We start from the raw sequence: 25429 nt of genomic DNA, 5'->3' as shown, positions 1-25429 counted from the left end.
GGTTTTGGTTTGCATTTCTCTAATAGCTAGCGATGTTGAGCATCCCAACATCCTTTCATTTGTTTGTTGGTCATTTGTATGTCCTCTAGGGAGAAGTGTCTGTTCAGGTCCTCTGCCCATTTTTTGATTGGATTGTTTGTTTTTTTTTTTTGTTTGTTTGTTTGTTTGTTTTTACTGAATTGCATGAGTTCTTTGTATGTTTTGGATATTAGACCCTTATTGGAGGCGTTGCTTGCAAATATATTTTCCCATTCGGATGATTGTCTCTTTACCTTGCTGATTGTTTCTTTTGCTGTGCAGAAGCTTTTTAGTTTGATATAGTCCCATTCATTTATTTTTGCTTGTTCCACTTTTGCCTTTCAGGTCAAATTCATAAAATCCTTTAAGTCAAAATAGGTTTTTTTTTTTGTTTGTTTTTTGTTTTAATTAAAATTGATGTTTCAGAAGTGGGTTTTTTTTATGCATATGTATAGTCGTTGAAAAATAATCATAAAACAGTAAGTCGAACATAGTATTTTTAACAAATTTATACACTAGCTTATCTTTTCCCCATATCTTTTTTTTACTGATTTCTTTAAAAAGTGTCAAATACCCTCTATTACTTACTAAGATTTTATTTTATGATTTTTAAAAATTTTGTGGTTGCATTTAGTTGCTTTTAAAGTTTTAATTTTAGTTTTTAATCTTAATTATTGTTAAAGCAATACATTTATTTGCAAAGCCACAGGAATATGAAAAATAGTGACTTTTAGTAATCTTAATCTCCCAGGAACAGCTACTAGTATATTTTGGGGTGTGTATTTTTATACATATACAACAGTGATTCTCAGTAGGGTGGAGGGTGGGGTGGATTTTGCTCCCATGGGACATTTGGCAGTGTCTGGAGACATTTTTGGTTTTCATAACCAGAATAGAGGTGCTACCGACATCTAGTGGATAGAGGTCAGAGATGCTGCTAAACATTCACAAGAGAGCCCCTCACCCCCCAGATAAATAATCTAGTCCAAAATGTCCAATAGTGCTATGGTTAGAAATCCTGATTGTAACTACAGTTGGCCCTTGAACAACACAGGTTTAAAATGGCACAGGTCCACTTACATGCAAATTTTTTTCAGTAATATAGTTGTCCTTCTGTATCCGTGGCTTTCACATCTGTGGATTCAACCAACTGCACATTGAAAACATTATTTTCCATCTGCAAATGTAGAGGACTGGCTATGCATTGTTCTATGCCATTTTAAATGAGAGGGACTTGAGCATCCGTGGATTTGGATATCCAAAAGAGTCCTGGAACCAATCCCACGCAGACACTGAGGGACACTGAAGTCTTCAGTGAGTCAGAAGTTATATGGGGATTTTTCCACTATGCAGGGGTCATCGCCCCCAAACCCTTCATTGTTCAGGGGTCAGTTGTATATCTATACATGTGTGTTTATATAGATCATCTGTTCATTCATGTCCAGTGCTTAGAAAAAAATGCCTGGCAGTGAATATATTAATACAAATAAACATATTATAATTTATTTCAAATGTTCCATTTCAAAATATGTAATTCTACCTCATTTTGTTTTAATGATGTTATAGTGTTAGGTTTATGAAATCCTGTCACTTGTCAAATTAATTTTGCTCAGAAAACACATACTCAAATATTAGAATGTTTATGGCAAGAATAGCTTGTCCTCTATCTTTCCTGTCCCTCTAGTTCAGCTTTTCAGAAGCAACCACTTTCAACTTTTCTCCAATATTTACATCTTTATTTTTAAATAATAGAATTATACAACTATTACTTGTTTCTGGCAATATTAAATATTACTTCTAATATCTTGTTATGGTAATTAAGGACTTATCACACTTCTTACATCTTTTCTCACCTTATTCCAATATTGGTGACTAAACTAGTTAAATCACTAATTTTTGCATTTTATGATCATGTAAATAATTTGTGAGTCAAAAAGCATACTGTGAATACTTTCCCTTTTCTCTACATTTTTTGTTTTCCTTGGAATTATTTGCCTCTTTTTTTTATTTGCTTATTTTATGTGTACCTATTGCTATTTTTCCAAAAGGTCCTACAAATCCGTCAGGGTTTTCAAACTTGCAAGCACGTTACATCTATCATTTCTGTCTCTTATGTGGAGGGAGTGGAGTGGGATGGCCTTCCAGAGCTTTCAGTTCTCTCGCTTCTCATCTAGAATCGTTCTTAAGACTTATTATAAGACTTGTTATTCTGAAACTTCAGTCTGCTTTTCTCCTGTTTACAGAGTTACTACTCTAAAATTTCCGTTTACTGTTCTCCAGCCGAGATTCCCACCTTCCCTTTTTTCTTTTTTTAACTTGATCTAATTCCGAATCCTTTCTTGGCTTTGTCCTTCATTTTGCTGAAGTATGTTATCTGATCATTTCTTGAGAAAAGTTGAATAGCAGGTAAGTTTTAGGGACTTGAATTTTTGAAAAATATCTGTTTTAGTCTCACACTTGATTGGTAGTTTGGCTGGAAGTAAGTTTCCATAAACATTCGAAGGCATTTCTCTTTGAACATGTTCCTTTGAAGGGTTTGATGCTGTTCTGATTCTTGATCCTTTTTTTGTATGCATAAGTTTTTGGAGTATCTTTTGTTTACTCTGGTTTTATTAAATTTCAGGAAAATCATTGTTGGGCACTGAGAGAATTCTTTTATGCCATAGTCTAGTATTTCTCAGTAGAGGGCACTGTAGGCATTTAGATGGTACCACTTTTGTGTTGGAGTGTGTTGTGCTTGCAGGGCTCTGAGTATGCTGGCTCCCTGTCATTAAATGCAAGCATAACTGATTAGTTATTGGTACAACTAGAAATGTCCCTAGATATTTCCAAAAACTCCTTGAGAGGTGGGAAGACAGTACTAATCTTTTTTTGAGAAGCATTATTGTAGTCCCAAGCCCTTAGGGCATATTTTCTGTTCAATTGATGATGGACCTGCTGACTTGAAGTTTTTCTTGTTTCCTGTTTCTCATAATTTTTTGGTCTGTTTCCTGAGATAGTTTCTTCAACTATATTTTTCAATTTTATTAAATTTGTAAAAGCGTTTTCTTGTTTGATTTATTAATAAGAATGGTATTATGTTTTTATTTAATTCATTTTCTTGAGCACAGAAGAGTTTTTGTTTTCTTGCCCTGAATTTTTAGTTTCCTCTGAGTTTCTTTTTCTCTTGTTCTTTCTTACCTAATTCTTTCCTCAAATATTGATGTAAGTTGACTATCTTCGTATTTAAGAGTGAGATAGTATAAGGCTGGATGGTAGTTATGAGCTTTTTACCCTTAAAACTCATTTTCATTAAAAATTATCGAATGACTTTTAATCTGCTTTAGCCTAGCCATAGATTTGTTTTCTTCAATCTTTCATTGTTTATAATTGGTTCTCTTAGCTTATAATTCCCTGAGTTCTGCAGCTAACTTCTTGTGTTGACTTCTCTTAGTCTCAGATGTCTGTCATTGTAATTTTAAAAAGTTTTAGCTGTATAGAGTTTATCATTTTTGTGCTGCATTTTATTTAGAGCCTAACTGCAGGTTAATTAATTTTCTGTCTCTGCTGAACTTTTTAGAGTTGGTTTTCTTCGAGTCTTCTGTCAGTTTTTTCCAGAATTCTCTTATATCTTCCATTAGTATACAGTCACTTTCTCCCTAAATTCTTATCATTTCCACCTTACCAGGCTTAATAAACTTTAAGTCCTTGACTTTCCTTTAGTTGTTTCCCTAGCCATACTCTCTATTTCTAGTTTGTAGTATCCTTGTGTTCCTTCCTGATATTTTCACCTTTTCTGGTATCCTTAAATTCTAGTTTTTGCAAACCAGGTTTAATTTTGTTAAGTCCTCTAGGCAATGGATATCTCAAGTCTTCAGCTTCTGTTTTGCTTATCTGGTGTAAACAAAAATATGGCATGGGGTACAAATTTCTTTTGATTTATATTCAGTCTCTAAAGAAAACATTTTTTAAAGTAATTATGTCATTTATGTTGCTTTAATACATGTAAAATACTAGAAATGTATCTTTTTTCCCTGCAATTTTTTTATTATGGTAAATAACAAAATTTATCACCTTAACCATTTTTAGGTAGCACTTCAGTGACATTAGGTCCATTTCTATCGTGCAACCATCACTGCAATTCATCTCCAGAACTCTCTTTATTTTGTAACACTGAAACTCATTAAATAATAACTATCCATTCCCCTGTCCCACCAGTCTCTGGCAACCACCTACTATTCTGCCTTCTGTGTCTAGGAATTCAACTAATCTGGGTACCTCATATAAATGGAATCATTCAGTCTTTGTCTTTCTGTGACTGGTTTCCTTTACCATTATGTCCTCACAGTTCATTCATGTTGTAGCATGTGTCAGAATTTCCTTCCTTTTTAAGGCTAAAAATATTCTATTGTATATATACACCACAGATTGCTTATCCATTCATCAGTGGATAGACACTTGGGTTGCTTCTGCCTTTTAGCGATTGTGAGTAATGCTGCTAAAATGCATTTACAGATATCTCAAGACTCTGTTTGATAATAAAATTGATAAATTCAATACACAGGTTATAGACTCTTTACATCAGGTATGGTGCTCTTTTCAAAATCTGAGTTCAAGGTATTCTTTTTATTGATTCTTCTAAAGTTTTAACACTTTTTAAGTTATAAGAATGCATGAAATTTGGTGGACAATTTTACACAGTCATGTGACTGCTGATTCAAAGCAAGAGTGCCCAATCAAACTTATCAGGATTCGAATCTGATTTAGATATTAATTTCAGCAGAAGCATACAAGGCAGCTAGGTACTCTAAATCTGCAATTCTGCCACCTCCGTCTCTAACTCAGATGTCCTTACCTCCTATTTAACAAAGAAACCCCATCAATTGGGGAGTTCTTTATATTCCTGCTACCAAATCTACAAACAGTACATATATACACATACCCCTTTCTCTTAGGCTGCTCTTAAAACGGGGGACATTTCTTATAAGGCTTATCTCTACTGGTTGTTCATTCGTTTATTCATCGGTTGTTTATCAAGGACCTACGCGGTAGATGTGTGTGAGGCAGTGGGGATAAAGCTAGAAACAAAGCTCCTGCCTTCTTGGAGCATTAATCCTAGTGTGTAGAAAAAGAAAAGAAAGTTTGTTAGCTGGTGATAAATACTGTAGAGGAAAGTAAAGGAGAGAAGGGTGATAGACACGGAATGGATCTGCGTGTAAGAGATTACTATTTTTAAGCAGGGTCCCTGGGGAAGACCTCACTGCTGAGGATTAGATAACTTTTGTTCCTCTCCTTCTTCCATTACTGCCTTTTTTTTATGTTAAATATTTTCTAGTGTACCATTTTAACTCCTTGTTCTTTTACTGTATATGTTTTTTTTTTAGTTATTTTCTTTATGGTTGTACCAGAGATTATAGTTAACATTTTATCTAGTTTAGATTAATAACAATTTAATTATAGCATACAAAAACTTTTAAAATCAGGTAAGAGAAAAATGTTACAAATATATTTATACTGTTTTTTATAGTTATCTGTGAAGTTACCTATACTGGTGCTTTGTATTTTTCATGTGGATTTGAATTACTGTTCAATATCCTTTTATTTTAGCTTGGAGGGCTCCTTTTAGTATTTCTTTTAGGGTAAATCTAGTAGTAACAAGCTTTCTCAGTTTTCGTTTATTGGGAATGTTTATTTTTCCTTTAGTTTTGAAGGATATAGAATTCTTGGTAGACAGTCTTTTTCTTTCACGACTTTGAATATGTCATCCCACTGCCTTCATGGTTTCTGATGAGAAAATGGCTGTTAATTTTGGGAGGATCCTTTGTGTTGAGTAACTTTTTTCTATATGTTATCAAGATAATTCTCTTTTTCACTGGCTTTTGGCAGTTTGATTTTGATGTTTGTTTGTGTAGATCTCTTGAATTTACTCTCCTTGAAATTCATTGAGCATCTTAATGTTTTTCAAATATTCTACCCCTTTTTTCTCTCCTCTCCATTACATGTATGTTGGTATTCCTAATGATGTCCTACAGGTTTCTGAGGCTCTGTCCATTTTCCTTCATCCTTTATTCTTTCTGTTCTTGAGACTGGCTGATCTTAGTGGACACATCTTCAAGTTTGCTGATTGTTTCTTCTGCCTGCTCATATTTACTGTTGCACCCCCTGTTGAATTTTTCATTTTATTTACTATATCAAATTTATAATCTCTATTTTGTATTTTTAAAAAATAAAGTTGTTGATAGTCTCATTTTGGCAAGACATTGTTCTCATACTCTCCTTCAGTTTTTTAGACATGGTTTCCTTTATTAGTTTTAACATTTTAAAAAGCTGACTTAAAGTCTTAGTTTAGTAAGTTTAATATTGAGCTTCCTAGGGGACAGTTTATATTGACTGCCTACCCCACCTTAACACCCGGTATATAGACCATATTTTCTTGTTTTCTTTCATGCTTCATAATTTTTTGTTGGAAACTGGACATTTTAAATAATGTAGCAACTGTAGAAATTAGATTCTCCTTTCTCCTCAGAATTATTTATTGGTGCTATTTATTATTATGTTTAGTGACTTTTGGGAACTAATACTAGAAAGTCTGTATTTTTTTGCTGTATGTGGTTACCGAAGTCTGCTAAGTTAGCTTAGTGGTTAAGCTAATGAATAGGTAGAGATTTCCTTGGATGCCTGGAACATGAAAATCTTCCAGTCTTTGCTGAGGTGTCTGTGTGTGTGTTGTGACATGGCTTTAACACTCAGCCAGACAGTTTACAGCTCTGTCGTCTCCTTTTCATTCAGAGAGTAAAAGTTAGCCAGAAGTGAGAGTTTAGGGCCTTCTTAGGTCTTTTTCGAGCATGTGCAAAGGTTACACATGAGTTTAGCCTTCTAGATTTCCATGAATATCTTGGAGCTTTCCAAAGTCTCCCTGGATATCTCATTCCCAGCTTTTCCTTTTAAGCTTTTTTATTATCCGATTGTTTGCCCTAAATATTGTCAATCACCTCAGGCAGCCACAGTGTTTAACAAATGCCTCGGATTGTTTTTGACCAAAGTTACCCAGATAAAAAGCTGTTAGTACTGGATGAGCTCAGAGTCAGGTCAAATAAAGACAGCTTTGCTACTAGAGTCTTCCAGGGAACCATTAGACATGTCAAATGACAGTTCTCTGGGAATGGGACTTTTTAAGGAGTTCCAACCCAGTTCTGCCCCCTGTAGTGACTGTTGATTTTCACATAAAGTGAGTTCTTTAAAAGTTTCTTAATTTTTCTTTAATCGTGGTAATTTTCTTATTTAATGAATCAGTTTTACTAATGAGAAAGTGGTGAAATAAAATTCTCTCAAGTTGTATATGTTTTATTCATAATAAGATGGACAGTTCTTTCTAAAACCAACTGAACTGGTTTAGTTTTGATGTGTATAAATAATGAGTTAACCATTTTAATATCAGAAATGTCATTATAGAATCCTGAGGTGCTAATCAGAGGGATTGAGATTTATAGTTGGCAGATCTTAGAAAGACATCTAATTCAGCCCTCTCATTTGACAAATGAGGAGGCAGAGGAGGAAAGATAAAAGGTTATTAAGCTAGTGACAAGTAAAGATTAGAATGTAGGTTTCTAAACTCCAGACTAGTGTCTTTTATCAACATTCCTTACTCAGTTTTTTTATAATTTCTAAGAGAATATTAGGATTCTGGAACAGCAAGAGTATTTAATGGCCTTTAAAGTCATCTTGTTGGCCCTTGGAACAATGTTACTATGTAGATGCTTCATTAGCAACAGCAGTAATAATAATAAAGTCAACTTTTCATTATCCCTGAAATTATTGTGGACTGACCAGTCTGATTTATTTTTAACCTTCCTGGAAGATGATTCCACAGATAGCTTTGGAAACTTCTTCCTTGATGGCTGTGAGTTATCAAATAATAGAATTATCTTTTCACTATTTGCTGGCAGGATTATACAATGAACGTGATTTTCAGACGAGGTCTGAAAGTGCTCTAGAATTTAAAAATTTCGAATTTTAGTTTCAATGGTAAATTATCTTAAACATGTTTTGGATCATCTGTATCACAACTGAATAATGTCACTTGACTCTCAGGTTATAATTTGTGTTTATTTTTGGTGGTGCCAAATAACACTGTTTGGTTGTTGGGGACTAATATTAAGGAAAAGAATATAGGTAGTCTGAATGAATAAGATGCTTTTGAGTTAAGTAAAGACCAAATGATTTTCTAGCATGTGGAATTAATGTTTCATAATAGTGTGAAACAGAAAAATTGCATGTCTTGACATGGGGCATTTAGTAGTACAGGCAGTCCAAACTTGCAGTTTACGGTGGTGCAGTGAGTATCATTTTTATGTCGTGAGCAGAGATTTAAATTCAGCAAAACCAGCCATTCATTCTTTCAGGTGTTCTCGTTAAATTGAATTTTGTTTGGAAGTTTTGTACTTAGTTTTTAGTTTATTTGGTTTTATGTTTATGTAAGATCTGTATGCATAAAGAGTTAAAGATTTATGTTTGCCTAGGTTTAAATAGGGTTAAGGTAAAAATTTATGTAAATATTAGAAACTGAGGACCATTTTTCCTTTTAAAGAGGTCTATATATTAGTGAAATTTGAGAATCTGTGTCTCCAGAGTTCTAAGTTAAAGCAGTTGATGTTAGACCACCTAAAGGTACCCACTTTAAATATATGAAAGTTATAATGAATGTGCCAGTCATTTTTTACGCGTGTGTGTGTAGACAAGGAAGGAGGAAAGGGAAGATTTTTGTGTGCAAGAAAAATATTTTTAAGTTATAACAATAGGACTTCTATTTTGTTGTTGTTGAGCTTTCTCTATACTATTATCTTCACGATTATATTCGAGAATGACCAAAAGTGTTCTTCATAAACATTTTTAGTGTCTCTATATGATATTATTTTTAGTGGTATTTTCTAATAAGCCCTTTGACAATTTGGCTTCTGCTTACCTTTCAGCTTTATCTCCCTTGTATCTCTTCTCCTCCTCAGTCTCTCTACTCTCCAAACATATACAAACATGCCTTGGAGATATAGCACGTTTGGTTCCAGATCACTGTAATAAAGCGAGCATTGCAATATAGTGAGTCATAATTACTTGATTGGCTATAGCTTAAGGGGTTACATTATTTGGGAAAGCCTAGTTGGCTGTTTGTTATTAGTTGTCCTTAGGTTTTGATTTGTTAACCTTTCAGGCATTTGCATACAGGCTTAGGTTTTGGTTTGCTTATGTAGGCTACTAAGGCATTAAAGCCAACTCAGTCTAAAGGCCTCCTTGTTTAATTTAACAAGGTTGAATGATAGATGATAGGACCATATCTGGTCAAAGGCTGATGAAAAAGGAGCCTAGGAATACTGCTAACTTAACTCTGAAGCAGCTGATTAGATTGTGGTTAGTATCTTATATTAGTCAGGGGTAAGATACATCATAATTATCTTAATTTTAATCCCAATTCCTTTCTTTTTCAGTATTGTCAGATGAAATTCGTGCAGTGTCAGTTTTAGGGAGACAGTTACGGTTACATTTTCTGGCACTTCTTATATACACTAAAAGGTTAAGTTAAAATATCAAGTGTGTGGTATCTCTTAAGAGTCACAGTATCCTTGAAAACGCTGCCTAGAGTACTCTAACACTCTAATATGCTCTCACATCACTTCTTTTTAGCTCCTTGGGTCATTGGGCCAGGATTTTTTGGGGGAGAATTGGGTAGAAATATGTACCAAGTTTCATGTTGTGTTGTGTGTCTTAATGGTGATACTATAAATAGTCAAAACATGGATCAACATTACATATGTTTATGTAAGGATCTGAAAGATTCTTAATATATTTTCCTATATAAGTGTGTATGAAACACTTAACAGCCAGTACTAAAGATCATCTCTTATTATATTTTATACATAATAAATAAGTTTTCATGAATTGCATTCATTTTTTAAAGAGTTTAAGTTAGTTCCATAAAAAAGAAACATCCTAGGAATTTCTATATGCTAGCGCTCATCTATTTATATCATTAAAGTATCCTTCACTTTTAAAGAGTGCAACAAATTAAGCTATTAGAATTCCCTCTGTCAAAATTGTTTGAGCAGTGTACTCATTTTAATTGTTATATTTATGAATGGTTTTAACATGAGCTAATAAGAAATTATGTGAATATTTTTTCCCTAGATATTTAGAGGTCATCCTTTTTGAAAAGATAATTAAGTGGCATAACAACTATAAGTTTTAAATCTTCTTAAGGATTTTTCATGAAGAGAAGTAAATTTAAAACTTTTATAGGCCTTTCTTGTGGGAAGATGGTATTGAATTCCAGAGAACTCAAATCCTGGGTATCTTGCCCTGCCGACGGCTGTAATAGGTATGAGCCAGATCAGACGTCCTATTTGGGGGAAACTTTTATTAAGTAATAATGTTTATGTGAACTGTTAAAGGGAATTTCCAAAAATAATTATTGTTTGCCTCATTGACTTTCTTAAGGTTAGTTAATATATATCAGGAATTGTGTTCAGATTGTTTTCCTTGGAAATTTAAAAATCTAGGTTAAACCGTACATTGGTAGGATTTAGTACTATAACAATAAATGCAGCTATAAACACTTAACTCCTAAATTAAGATTCTTTTAATTTATTCCTGTTAAGTTCGTTAAATGTCAAGTATTATTTTTTTGCTTTTGATCATTAATGTACTGAATTATTACATATATTAGATAAACAGAATTTCTGGAATCGCAAACGTACTCACTGAACCAAAGTGAATTTTTCCTTTATGCATGTGAAAAACCTCTTTGCATTTTTTAAGAGTAATGTCATTTATCATAGATGGATTAAGTACTTCCAGGTTTGAGATTCAGCAAGGGATTGTGCATATATAGTCATTCCCATATTTTACAGTTGAGAATACTGAAAAACTGTAATTATGACTTCAGTTATTAAGCAACAAGTATTTATTAAGTTTTTACATATGCCAGGCTCTGTCCTGGGTAATAGGAATACATAGGTGAACAAAAGACAAATTTTTATACTTCTATGGAACTTATACTCTAGTAGCATATATCTAATTAGTGGCACAACAAGGACAGTTGATTTGGTTTAGTATTCCATTTTCTTAGGAAGAAATTGGGCTGGTAAATTATTTTTCACCCTGCTTGCCAGTTCAGATTGTTTTGTCATGGCTGCCTACAGCCTAAATTACGTTAAGAATTCTTTTCTAACTCTGAGACAAAGTTATTGATGTCGGCTTTTGGTTTGGGAGAGGAATTGGTAGCATCCTGAGATTATCAACCCTGCCCTTATCTCTCTAGCTGATTTTCTCTCCCCATTCTTTTTAGCAGCTTTATAGTTTATAGATTTGGTGAGCAGAAGGTCTCTGGAGTGAGATAGACCTATTCAAGTCTTCAAGTCTTAGTGCCTCCACTGCTATTCTTGTGATAGTGACCAAGTTACTTTACCTCTTTGTACCCCTTTTGTCTCTTCTGTAAAGTGGGGGAAATAATACCAACTCATAGGATCATTATGAGGAATAAGTAAGTGCGTACACTTAAATACTTAAAACTGTTTGGCACGTAGTATACTTGACAAATATTTGTGATAGTTACTATTTACAGTAACTTTTCATTTACAGTTCTCAAGTCCAAAAGTTATGAAAATCAAAAGGTTTTTGTTAACCATTTGATGGGAGAAACCTTATCTGAAGTTTCAGGTTTATCCCATTTACTGAAAACTCATATATTTTGTTGTATTTGTTTGATTTTGTTATTGCCACAATTTGCATTGGATGGGGTGTTATGTAATATGTGGTATATACACTTTACTAATAATTTCCAGAACATATCTGGCCTAAAGGGTTTTGGTAGAGAAATTTGGACATCTGCTGAAAATTATACTACCTAGCTAAGTCTTTTTCTCAAGATTTGTAATGATTTTAAATAGCTTTCCTGTTCAGTAATTGCTGTAATTGATGACTCAAAATGCTTTGAGTTTTAAGAGAAAGAGTAATAAATTAATCTAAGCTGTTGTTCTTGAAAACTTGCTTATAGAATTATTTTTTATTATTTGTAACCTGTTAATACTTATTATGAAATTTGAAATATCTCTTGGGGTTTTAAAAATGGTTTCAAGAAACATGCCAGTCATGAGAACGTAAGTTTGCCCTCCAATCACAAGAAAGGTATTTTTCCTCCCCTTTAATTGTAAAGTGCTATGAAAACCATTTTGTTATTTTTTGATAATACAGTAATCTTTCATTTAGTCAGCATTCTCATTATTGGCTTCCCCAAAGAATCTCATCAGCACACACACACGAAAAGCTGAAAGTCATTTAAAGGATGCCTCTTCTACTTAGTCAATTTTTGAAAAATTTATACCCATATTCCAAAAATAACTTCCTTCTCTTTTCAAAGATACATAAATAACAATAAAATGTATTAGAAGTAACAGAGTCTACTTATTCTTAGCTTAGACATGATTTGGTTGGTTTAAAGCAAACCAACTATTGCTATGTAAAATGACATTGTGATTTTAGAGGATGGTGGTGGTATTTTTATTAAATTTTGTTTTAGTTTTTATTATAAATAGAAGAGCTAAAATATAGTTTTTTTTTTTGTTTTTTAGTTTTGTTTTTTTTTAGTTTAACTGATATTCCTTTAATTGAACCAACCTCTACATACAAAATAGATGATTTAAGATTTTTGAATGGAAAAAAATTTTGGTTTCAGGAGGTTTTATGAGTCTGCTACATGTTTTCTGGAAATCCTTTAACTGGGCATTTTAAGACCCCTGAAGAAAATAGGAGAAAAATTAGTTGAAAGAAACTAGCAGTTAGATTTTTGAATCCAACTACCTATTCTTTTTCTTTTTTTTTTTCTTTTTAATAAGTTTATTGGGGTCAAATTACCTATTCTTAAGTAAGCAAATCCAGAATTGGAAATTGGGGCAATTCCTCGTCTGAGTTTCCTACACACACTAATTCATCCTAGAAAACAATGTTGTGCTTTGCTCTAAGGTGGGCACACTGAAAGCATGGAAAGTTTGTGGAATGGTAAGAATTTTGAGGGTAGTTTGAGCAGGGATGAGAAAAATAACTAGACAGTGCATAAAGTTAGATCAGAAACCATGAATTTGTATTGACACCAACTACATGACTTTTCTCAATAGCCTTATGGGAATAATGGAGAAAATGGATTGACCCAAGATGACTTGTTAGACTGATTGGACTAAGTAATGAGGTACTTTTAAGTAAAGCCAACCACATTTTCCCCCCTAAAGTGGCTAGAGGGTTCATAATGGTCACAAATTAACACAACAAACTTTAAGGCTAATAATTTTTTCTCATTTACCTTATGTTTAATTTCCATCAGTTTCAATATATGCCAGTAATTAACTCTGCATGAAATTCAGTATTCTGCATATCCTATGGAGTCATGGGATTGAACCAGGAGCCACCTTCTTTTATGTGAACTTCAATGGTACTGTGGAGACCAAACCAATTTTATTTAGGTTAACCAGGATGTTTCATTTGTAGGAGAACCCTCTTGCAACAGGATTGTTCAGTTTTCCTAATAATGGTGGCATTCTTTTAAACTTTTTTCATTTCAGCAGCAGTAGTTTTATAAATAGAATATTAGGCTAAATCTAAAAATGTGGGACTCCTAGTCAGCTTTCATTTCTCTACATATGATCATGAGAATAGATTAGGATATCCTTCACATTTTCAAGCAAAACACAATTTAAAATATTTGTGCTTGCCAAACTCCAAAAAATAGCTCCTTGAGGATAAACCAGAAGAGCATTGCATTACCCCAGTAATGCTGTAGTTTCATCATACACACCAATAAATCTACATGACTAGTTCTGTACTCCTTTTTCACAGAATTTATTTTACACCTATTATATCAAACAGCATTTTAAACACTGACATATAAACTCCTTAATAAGATAAAGCAGACAAAAATGTTTATGAGAAACAAGATATACCATCACTTAGTCTTCAAACATTATTGCACTTTCATAATTTGACAGTTCATTCATGAAAAAATCTGCAGACAACTAGTTTTAACAGACAACACTTTTAAATAGACATGACTGCCCTAAATTGTTTATTAAGTAAGAATTTTAACAAACATTACTTACATTAGCGATGGAGCTGGAAAGTATGGCGTCTTCTCCAAGCTACGAGGCGAGAACCACCAATAATGTGGTGGAACTTGGGGCCCTTTCTGAGGCCACGGCTCTTGTGGCCTGCAGACATCCGCCTTCGCATCTTCTGTGCTTGTGGACTGGTTGGGTGTCAGGATTCCATCTGATAGCTTTATGGGATGGATCACTGAGGTTAACCTCAAAGAATTTGTATGTGGAATCTTCACCAATTCAGTAAGAATTCAGGACTCTTGGAGCCCCACAGTGGCATCCAGCTTGCTCCTCAGCAACAGACCAAAGGCTTCAAGCATACTTTATCTGGTTAACACCATGACGGACAGGCTTGCCATAGATTGCACCCTTAGGAACTGGGCGTTTGTGGCCACCGTAGGCACATGAATCCGATATATGACATAACTTTACTTGGCCTTTTATCCCAGCCTGCACATTTTATTGGGCTGGGTGGGGTATAGGGTCCTGTGGATCACAGAGAGCTAGCGGTAGTGCCAGCAGAGCACCCTGAGAAGAAAGCACATTGCTTCAGACTGCTTTTTCCTCCATAGCTCCTGGAAGTACTTGTAAGTGCTCATCTTGGCTTACCTGATGGCTTCACCCAGATGGAAAGGAAAGAGCCTTTCTCATACCAATAATAGAGATTTTATTTGCCTCCGGAAATCTTAGTATTTTGTTAGTGTTTCTCTTTTCCCTGGAATTCTTAGCTAGGTATAAAATTGGAAAATGAAAATATTTATAGGCTATATATTTAAGCAAGCTTTTTATTCTTCTTGAAAGGAGTATGCCTTTTGCATGCACTTTAAGTGGGGAACTGATTGTATTACTAGATGTTTATACAGATTTCCATGCAGTGTGCCTCAGCACACTAAATTATGAGGCTAAGTGTGTGTATGAGTTTAAAATCTAAGCTCCTTGATGATTCTCTTAGCTAGGTTTTCAAACCTTTGTGTGATACGGATTTTTTTTGGGTATTTTATGTTTTATGTAAAATGCCAGTGAGCTGGTTGACTCTATATACTTATAGTTTAAATTATTTACAGCTGAACCTTGCTTTACCTGAAGTATTTAAGTGCTTGGAATAGAATCACGTGTATAATTTCAGTTGACCATTAAGGGGAGAGGATACTAACATTTATTGATAGCCCACTACTTTAAATAGTGGTGTTAAGAATTTATTTATTGGTTGTTATAACCTGATTTTTCCTTTACTTTCCTTCGAAACCTAAAATATTTAACACAATTTTGTTAAGTCCTTGGATGTTAAAGTTCTCCAGTGGTGGCGTAGTTTTTAAATATCTCAGTTTTCCAATAGTTCTAAAGAATGTCTTAAAATCATTAAATAAAATTCATTTATAGCTAGTGTTTGTGTTTAGTTTAAATTTTGTTTAAAATAAGAAAACTTACAGTAAAACATTTTATTAAGTAATTTATTTTGTTGTTTTAAGCGAGATAATCTTATTTTAGAAATATCGGAAACCAGTAATTGTGAAATAACTTTAGACTGATATTAGCTGAATTAGTGTTGATCATTTTGCACTGGAGACATTTGCTGTTAAAAGTTACCTGTTGTCAATATTAACTAATTTTTTTAGATTGTTGTGTTATAACCACATCCTGATTGTTGAATAAACTCAAGAGATAAATAAAATAAGGGCCAGTGTAATTTTTGCATGTACAGTATATTTGTAATAATGAATTTCAGGTTAATTATCTATGTACTTTTATACCCTTGAAGTCAAATAATTAGGAACATGTTAAAATTAGTTGAGTTTTGCAATAAAAAAAAAAATTAAAAAATGTGGTTCTTAAAGTTCTTCCGTTACTGAAGTTACTGCATATTTTATTGTAGAATGTTTTATTCCTCGTAATTAAGGACCTAGATCTTTGACTTTATCTTTATAATAAAATGTACTCCTTATTTCTAACCCTTAAGAGCGAGATTAATTTTTTAAACATTTTAAAATTGTGAAATATAATTAATATACAAAAAGTGTATAAAACATAATCACACAGTTTAAGCAGTTATAAAGAGAACAACCATTATATCACTCTTGGAGAGGTCAAGATATAGAGCATTGCCAACACCCCAGAAGCCTTACAACCTGCCCCTTTCAAATGACACTGCCTCCTTCTCACATAAGGATAACCAGTATTCTGACATTTTGTAGAATTGTTTCTTTGTTATCTAGGTGTGCATTGCTCATTAGTTTAGTTTTTGCTTAATAGTGAGCACTCTGTAAATGGAATCATATACATGTTGTCTCATGTCTTGCTTTTTTCCTAACATTATCTTGGTTCATCTACATTGTGTGTAGCTGTCATTTATTTTCTGTACTGTGTAGGATTTCATTGTACTCATATACCACAATTTATGTTTTTTAATTGATGGATATTTAGATTGCAGTCTTTGGCTACTATAAAAAATGGTCCTGTGAATATTTTATTATGTTTCCTAGTATGCACATCCATACACGCATTCCTTTTGGATATATGTCTAGCAATTTTTTGGTTTTAATGTATCTTCAACTTTAATAGATAATGCAAAACTTTTCCAAAGAGGCTATACCAGTTTATGGCCCGTAAGTTGTTTATGAGACTATAGGTTGATTCATATCTTCCTCAACAAATAGTGCTGTTAAATTTTTTTTTTAGCCAATCTGGTATTGTTACTATATTGTATTTTTAATTTTACTTCTCTGAATACTATTAGGTTAAGAACTGTTTTATATCTTGATTGGCCATTTCAATACCTTGTGATCTGGTAGTGTAAGTCTTTTTACAATATTTCCATCAGGCTGTCTGTTTTTATTAGGTGGTTTATCATTTTGGAGAGTAGATAGAAATTATATTTATGAGCCCATCCTCTGCTATATGTTTTGCAGATATCTTCCATGTAGTTTGCCTTTTTTAAAAAAAAACTTAATTTTTTAAAAATACTTTTTAAAAAATTGCATTAAAAAGCATTTACCATCTTAACCATGTTTAGGTGTACAATTAGTAGTGTAATGTATAGTCACATTGTTGTGAAACAAATCTCCCGAACTTTTTAATCTCGCAAATCTGAAACATTAAACCCATTAAAAACATCAATTCCTCACCTCTACCTCCCTAGTAACCACCATTCTACTTTCTGTTTCTATCAATTTGACCACTTTCGAGACCTCATAGAAGTGGATTCATGTAGTAGTTGACTTTTTGTGACTACCTTATTTGATATAGCATGTTATTGTAGCATGTGACAGGATTTCATTGCTTTTTAAGGCCGAATAATTTTTTTTTTTTTTCGTATGTATATACCACATTTTGTTGATCCATTCATCCACTGATGGATAGTTGGGTTGCTTCTACCTCTTGGCTGTTGTGAATAGGGCTGCTATGAATATGGATGTGCAGATACCTCTTCAAGACCCTGCTTTCAATTCTTTTGGATATGTGCCCCAAAGTGGAGTAACTAGTTCTATTTTTGACTTTTTGAGGAACCTCCATACTGTTTTACGTAATAGTTGCATCATATTACAATCCCATCAGCACAAGAGATCTGACTTCTCCACATTCTTATTAGCACTTGTTAATTAATACTTTATTTTAAACAATTTTAGAAAAGGGCAGAAAATTAAGTCATAGAGGTCCCATGTATGTCATGTCCCTGCCCCAAACCCTGTTTTCCTCTATTAAAATCTTGCATTAGTGTGTTATGTTGGCTCCAATTAATGAACCAATTTTGATATTTTATTAACTAAAGTGCATAATTTAAGGTTTGTTCTGTGTTGTACTCGTTTATGGGTTTTGACAAAGCATAATATTATGGATCCACAATATCATACAGAATATGTAGTTTCACCACCTCTAAAAATTCCCTACGCTCACCTGTTTGTCTTCCTTACCCCCAAATTTGTGGCCACCACTGGTGTATTTTGCTGTCTGTAGTTTTGCCTTTTCTAGAATGTCTTATAGTTTGAATCATGCAGTATGTAAATTTTTCAGACTGGCTTCTTTCATTTAGGAATATACATTTAAGTTTCCTCCTTGTCTTTTCATGGCTTGATAGATCGTTCTTTTTCATTAATGAATAATAGTCCCATGTATGAATATACCACAGATTGTTTAACCATTGATCTATTGAAGGATATCTTGGTCAATTCCAAGTTTTGGCAGTTATGAATAAGGCAGGTTGGAACATTCAGGTACAGATTTTTTTGGACACGGATTTTCGGTTAATTTATATAGGTACCAAAGAGCTTGATTGCTGGATCTTATGGTAAGAGTATGTTTAGTTTGTAATAAACTGCCAAAGAGTATTCTAAAGTGGCTGTACTATTTTGCATTTCCCCAGATATGAATGACAGTGTTATTTCACATCTTGTTCAGCGTTTTGAATTTCAGCCATTCTAATGGATGTGCAGTGGTATCTCATCATTTTAATTTGCATTTTCCTGATAACAGTGATTTTGTGGAGCATATTTTTATACGCTTAATTTGCCATCCATATCTCTTTGGCGAGGTGTCCATATCTTTTGCCTTTTTAAAAATTGGGTTGTTAATATGAGTTGGATATTAATAGTTGTTTTAAGAATTCTTTGGTATTTTGGAAATATTTTCTCCCAGTCTGTATTGTGTATTTTCTCCCAGTCTGGTGTGTATTTTCATTCTTTTAATAGTGTCTTTTCCAGAAAACAAGTGTTTTCAATTTTAATAAAATCCAGTTTATCAATTTTTTTCATGCTTTTGGTTTTTGTATTTAGAAACTCATCCTAAGGTGACCTAGATTTTCTCCTGTGTTATCTTCTAGAAGTTTAATAGTTTTGTACTGTACATTTAATATATATTATATATTTTAATGTATATATATATGCACATAGTATAGTTTAAATGTATGTATTTTATATATGGGGAGAGGTAGGGAGAGAGACAGCTACATAGATACAGTGAGTAAGTCTTTAAGTCTGGCAGTGTCAATCTTCTGACTTTGTTGCTCTTCCATATTATGTTGGCTATTCTGGGTCTTTTGCCTTTTGCATAAAGTGTAGAATCAATTTTTCCATATCCACAAAATAATTGGTATTTTTGTTGCTGGGCTTTTCCTTGGGATTGCATTGAATCTACAGATCAAGTTGGGAAGACTTGACATCTCAAAGTACCAAGTCTTTCTATCCATGTAATATACATACATGGAATATCGCTTATTTAGATCTTTGATTTCTTTCAGCAGATTTTTTTTTTGTATATTTCCTTATAGATCCTTGTGCATCTTTTGTTAGCTTTATATCTACATTTTTTTAGTTCTAATATAATGGTATTTTCTAATATAAATGTATTTTTAGTTTCACTTTCAAATTCCAGTTATTCATTGCTGATATATAGGAAGGCAGTTAACTTTTGTATATTAATCTTGTATCTTACAACCTTGCTATAATTGCTTATTAGATCCAGGAGTTTTTTTATTGTTGTTGTTGTTGATGATGTTGTTAATTCTTTAGAATTTTCTATGTAGACAGTTGTGCCATCTGCAGACAGTCTTATTTCTTCCCTCTCAATCTGTATACTTTAAATTTCTTTCTCTTTTTTTTAATGGAGCACTTCACAGATTTATGTAACATCCTTGTACAGGAGCCATGCTAATCCTCTGTGTATCATTCCAGTTAAAATGTTCTTGTCTGTTGCATTAGCTAGGACTTTGAGTGTGATGTTGAGTAAGAGTGGGGAAAGGGGCCATCCTTCCCTTGTTCCCAATATTAGGAGGGAAAGCATCTAGTTTCTATTAAATAGGATACTTAGCAGTAGGTTTTTGGTAGATGACCTTTATCAAGTTGCAAATGTTCCTATTATTAGATTGCTGAGGGGTTTTGTCATGGTGTTCAAGTTTGTCAGATGCTTTTTCTGAATCTTAATATGGTCATATGCTTTTTCTTTTTTAACCTGTTTAGCCAATTAATGATATTGATTACATTAACAGACTTTGAGATGTTGAGCCAGCCTTGCATACCTGAAATAACCTGAAATGACTCTTATTTGTTATGTAATATTCTCTCTCTTCACATGTACGTGCACGCACAGACGATGTGTGTGTGTGTGTGTGTGTGTGTGTGTGTGTGTGTGTGTGTGTGTGTGTGTAGAGAGAGAGAGGGAGTGTGTTAGATTCAATTTGTTAATATTTTGTGGAAGATTTTCACATCTGTGTTCATGAGAGATGTTGGTCGGTGGTTTTCCTTTCTTGTGATATCTAGTTTTGGTATTAGGGTCATGCTGACTTACATTAGCAAGTGTACCCTCTGCTTCTATTTCCTAAATAGATGTAGAGAATTGGTATCATTTCTTCCTTAGATGTTTGGTAGAATTCACCAGTGAACCCATCAGGGCCTAGTGCCTTCTGGTTTGGAAAATTATTAATTATTGGTTCAGTTTCTTTAATAGAGGGCTATTCAAATGATCTGTTTCTCCTGTGTGAATTTTGGTAGATTGTATCTTCCAAGTAATTAGTCCATTTCATCTGAGTTACCAAATTTGTGGGCATAGATTCCTCAGAAACTTAGAACTACCATATTACATAGCAATTCTACTTCTGGGTATTTATCCAAATAAATTGAAAACACTAATTCAAAAATATATATACACCCCTGTATTCATTGAAGCATTACTTAAAATAGCCATGATATGGAAGCACTTAAGTACCTATTGATAGGTTAATGGATAAAGAAGACGTAGAAGTATATGCACGCACGCACGCACACACACACACACACACACACAGTGGGATATTACTCAGCCATAAAAAAAAAGAATGAAGTCTTGACATTTGCCAAAAAACAGGGATGGACCTAGAGGGTATTATACTAAGTGAAATAAGTCAGAGAAAGACAAATACAGTATGTTTTCACTTATATGTGGGATCTAAAAAAGCAAAATGAATGAACAAAGCAGAAACAGACTCGTAGACACAGAAAACAAACTAATGGTTGCCAGAGGGGAGGTGAGGTAGGGGAAGAGCAAAAAAAGACGAAGGGAAATAAAGGTACAGATATCCAATTATAAAGTAAGTCATGGGGATTTAATGTTCAGCTTAGGGAATATAGTCAATAATATTGTAATAACTTTATATGGCAACAGATAGTTACTAAACCTATGGTGATCACTTCATAATGTATATATAAATGTCAAATCACTATGTTGTACACCTGAAACTAATACAATACTGTATGTCAACTATAATTTTTAAAAAAATTGTCAAATATATGATATTGGAAGAAGCTGGATCTTTGGTGGTGAGCATGCAATAGAATATATAGATATCTAATTATAATGTTGAACACCTAAAGTTTAATGTTATTAACCAGTGTTACCTCAGTAAATTTAAAAAAGTTTGTGGACGTAGAGTTCATAATATTCCTTTATTATCTAAACAGTATCTATAGGATCTTTACTAATGACTCTTCTTTCACATTTGTTATTAATTTGTGCCTTTTCTTGGTTAGTTTACTTAGAAGTTAATTTTACTGATTTATTTCAAAGAATCAGCATCATCGATTTTTTTCCTGTAATTTGTTGATTTTTTTCCCCCTTTTTCTATTAAATTTATTGGAGTGGCATTGGTTAATGAGATCAAATAGGTTTCAAGTATACAATTCAGTAATATGTCATATGTATATTGCATTGTATATTCACCACCCAAAGTTAAATTTCCTTCTGTCACCAAGTATTTGACCCCCTTTACCCCTTTCTACCTTCTCTGCCCCCCTCGCTTGTGGTAACCATTAATCCACTGTCCGTGTCCATGAGTCTGTCATGTTTATTTGTTGCTTCCAGTTTTATGTAAATTGGTAAAGCCACTATGGAAAACAGTATGGAGGTTTCTCAAAAAATTAAGAATAAAATTACCATATGATGCAGCAATCCCTCTTCTGGGTATTTACCCAAAAAACTTGAAAACATTTATCTGCAAGATATATGCAACCTGATGCTCATAGCACCATTGTTCATGGTGGCCAACACATGGAAACAACCAAAGTGTCCTTGGTACATATGTACAATGGAATATTACTTAATGATCAACTTTAGTCTAAAAATACTAAATGGAAAATGTCAGAAATAAGCGATTCATAAGTTTTAAATTGCACTCCGTTCTGAGTAGCATCATAAAATCTCCAACTATTTTGCACCTTGCTGCTCAGGATGTGAATCATCCCTTTGTCCAGGGTATCCATGATGTATATGCTACCTGCCTGTAAAGTCACTTAGTAGCCATGTCGTTTATCAGAGACAGACCATATTCACATAACTTTTATTACATTACATTGTTACAATTGTTCTTTTTTACTATTAGTTGTTTTTGATGTCTACTATGCCTAATTTATAAATTAAACTTTATCATAGGTATGTATAGGAAAGAACATAGTATATATAGGGTTTAGTACTATCCCAGATTTCAGACATCTGCTAGGGATTTTGGAACATAGCCCTTTCAGATTTGTAGAGTACTGCTGTATTAGCAGTACTATGGCTTTGTTGTTTCAAGAATTGAAACAGTTTGGAATGGGGTGGGTATAATGGAAAAGATCATAAATTTTTAAGTATTCCATGAAATAAATGCTTTTGAGGTATTACTGTTTATTGAAACATCTCATTTTGGGGGAAATATATATCTGCTTGTGAATATAATTTTACTTTTCAGTTCCTTCTGATGTGTTAGGAATTAGATACAATTTTTATGTATAAAATTTTCTTCAAGATTATGTAAATTTATTAATATTAGTGACCTTAAGGACTGTAAGCAAGTAGTTAATTTGTAGTTATCTTTATTTTTAAAGTGCTCGTGTTATCTGACAAAGTTTGATCAACTAGTTTTGTAAATTTTAAGTCTTGCTGTGATAAATAAAAGTGTAGAAGTTTACCTTTATCATTTTCCTTTTTTCAGTTTCCTATGTATAGTTAAGAAAAAATGAAAATAAGTGGACCATTTATATTTTTAGGCCCGAATAGCATTTTTGCAAGGAGAAAGAAAAGGTCAAGAAAATTTGAAGAAGGATTTAGTAAGAAGAATAAAGATGTTAGAGTATGCATTAAAACAAGAAAGGTATGTATGTCTCATTTTATTATATGAATAAAATAAATTAAGACATTATCCTCTCTTTTATATCATTGTACAATGTATTTGAAAGCTCTTTGAAAGATACAAAACCGTGCTCAAAATGCAAGGTGATATTTTGATTTGATTCTCGTATGAGAAAAGAAAGAGAGATTAAAATCTTTAAATTGAAATAACTTTTTGTAGTAAAATCTAAGTTTTGGAATTTTTTAAAAACAGGAAAATTTTTCCATTAACTGGGTATATATGTTAGTTGGATAATTTACCTTTTTTTTCCTTTTAGAGCAGTACATTTTTTCTCCAACTTCTTTTGCAAATAAAGTTTAAAGAAACAGAGATTCATACCATGTTTTAGTTATTGGAGAAACATACCAGTATTTACTTAACTGTGTAGAAAAAGAAAAATTTTTTCTTTCAACAATTTATTTTTAAATTTTCAGGGCCAAGTATCACAAATTAAAATATGGCACAGAACTGAACCAAGGTGATTTGAAAATGCCAACCTTTGAATCAGGTAAACTCTATTCTTATTTATGGCCCCCTCCTTCAAGAAAAACTGGTTTAAACTCATTTTTATTTAACAGACATGTTCTCTTTCCCCCCATTTTACCTTAGTTGCATTGGTTAGTCAGATGATTGACTGTTGTACTACCGTCTAAAATTTTGGGGAAAATAATAAATAAATAAAAGTAAGTAGTTTTATCTACATCTCAATCTTGAGATGTTTTGTCCTATTTTCCTTGTATCAAGACCTATGTAAACTGGATACATTTTCGGTAGCAATTAAGAGATGGAAGGTAATGAAGTAATAAATAACTCTTCCTCCACCTGTAGACAGTTCTTTTCCCATCTTATATAGGCTTCGTTTTTTTATTAAAAAGTTATTTTTATCTAGAGAGGCTTTGGTTAACTCATTTTAATACTAAAGAAATTGGGTATTTAATTGAATTAGGAAACTATACTGGCAGCTAAGTAAGGAATAAGAAGGAAACAGTTATCTCACATTGGCCTTGTTCTTTTCTAAACAGATAGTGAATCTGAGAGTAGTATCTGATGAACAATTATGCAGAGAAGAGAGGGCTGGATATAGGAAAGAGCTAACAGTTTAGTGTTTACTTTAGGGTTCCGTATAATTACAATTTGAGTAGTCTAAAAGTCTAATAAGTAAGGAATGGTTTGATTTATATAATATTTGGAAATATTACTAGCAGTTTCTCAGATATATTTAAAACCCATTTATATGCACATTTTGATGGTACAAATTGAATTCTTTGCTGATCTTGGATGCTAGTTACTAAGACGAGAAAAAGATGTCTTTATTCGGATATACAATTTTTCTTATCCTTCTATAGCTGTTTCCATATCTAAAGAGTAAAAGCATATGTGGTAGGGACAATAAAACTTATGTAAGGATTCTTTTAAATTTAGGTATTATAGTAAATTTTAAAAATTTAGTTAATTTGTTTTTAGTTTGATGTTAAGTAGAACTAGGCAGAGACACTCTATACATACAGCCTGCAGTTGATTTATTTTTGGGTCTTCTCCACTTTCAAATATGGCTAGAATATTCACAAAATAAACCATCACTTTCTAGAACTCAAGGGCTGTCCCTCAAATAGTCTGCGTAAATGTGAGGAAGGAGGCTTAGTTGCAGGCACATTGTTCCCAGAGCCAGAGTCACAATTGGCTAGCTGTTTTTAGTGCAACAGTTTGTACAAAGCAAAATAATTAGCAGATAAATCTCTCTACCCACAACTGAAGTCAGATAAAAATAGACTTGTTTTAAACTTAACTATTAAAACTTCATCAAATTGATGAATAAAATAACATCAAGTATTTTATTTTTAGGAGACACAATAATAACAAAGTAGATCATTTTTACAGAGGTAGAAAAGCTATTCAGAATGTTTAGTGAGAAAAAAACAAAGGGATCGGCAAAAATACATGCAAAAACCACATAAAATCATTTACATCAAAGTGTATAGATAGAGATAAACATTAAATGAATCAGTATTGCCCTTTATAGGACTAAATTTAAAAAATGTAAAAAAAAAAAAATATGCAAAATATTGATTTGGAAGAAGTACAAGAGATGCATATTTTTATACTCCCGTCTCAATAACCCCAATATATATAATGTAAACTTAACCTTGTAAAAAAGGTTATATCAAAATATGTAAAGCGCTCTTTTTCCCTA

At 32.9% G+C, this 25429-nt stretch overlaps 1 protein-coding gene, 1 non-coding gene and 1 pseudogene across 6 annotated transcripts in view; 1 reads left to right on the top strand and 2 right to left on the bottom strand.

The window, feature by feature from the left end:
* STRN3 (striatin 3) overlaps window positions 1-25429 on the top strand; it is a 77569-nt gene that overhangs the window by 10227 nt on the left and 41913 nt on the right. For all 5 annotated transcript variants that reach the window (XM_015585522.2, XM_006906862.3, XM_015585521.2 and 2 more), the window contains exons 2-3: window positions 23117-23220; window positions 23673-23746. In XM_015585522.2, the coding sequence (XP_015441008.1) occupies window positions 23192-23220; window positions 23673-23746 (103 nt within the window). In that variant the 5' untranslated portion in view covers window positions 23117-23191. The remainder of the gene's footprint in view (window positions 1-23116; window positions 23221-23672; window positions 23747-25429) is intronic.
* On the bottom strand, window positions 11972-15455 carry LOC112475547 (annotated as a pseudogene).
* On the bottom strand, window positions 19716-19818 carry LOC112475556. The gene has a single exon (XR_003044759.1). It is a non-coding gene; the product is annotated as a U6 spliceosomal RNA (small nuclear RNA).

The sequence above is a fragment of the Pteropus alecto genome, unplaced genomic scaffold, assembly GCF_000325575.1.
Source record: "Pteropus alecto unplaced genomic scaffold, ASM32557v1 scaffold171, whole genome shotgun sequence".
In the NCBI taxonomy this organism is placed as follows: Eukaryota; Metazoa; Chordata; class Mammalia; order Chiroptera; family Pteropodidae; genus Pteropus; species Pteropus alecto.
The sequence above is the reverse complement of the archived record's forward strand: the minus strand, read 5'-3'. Positions and strand labels throughout refer to the sequence as shown.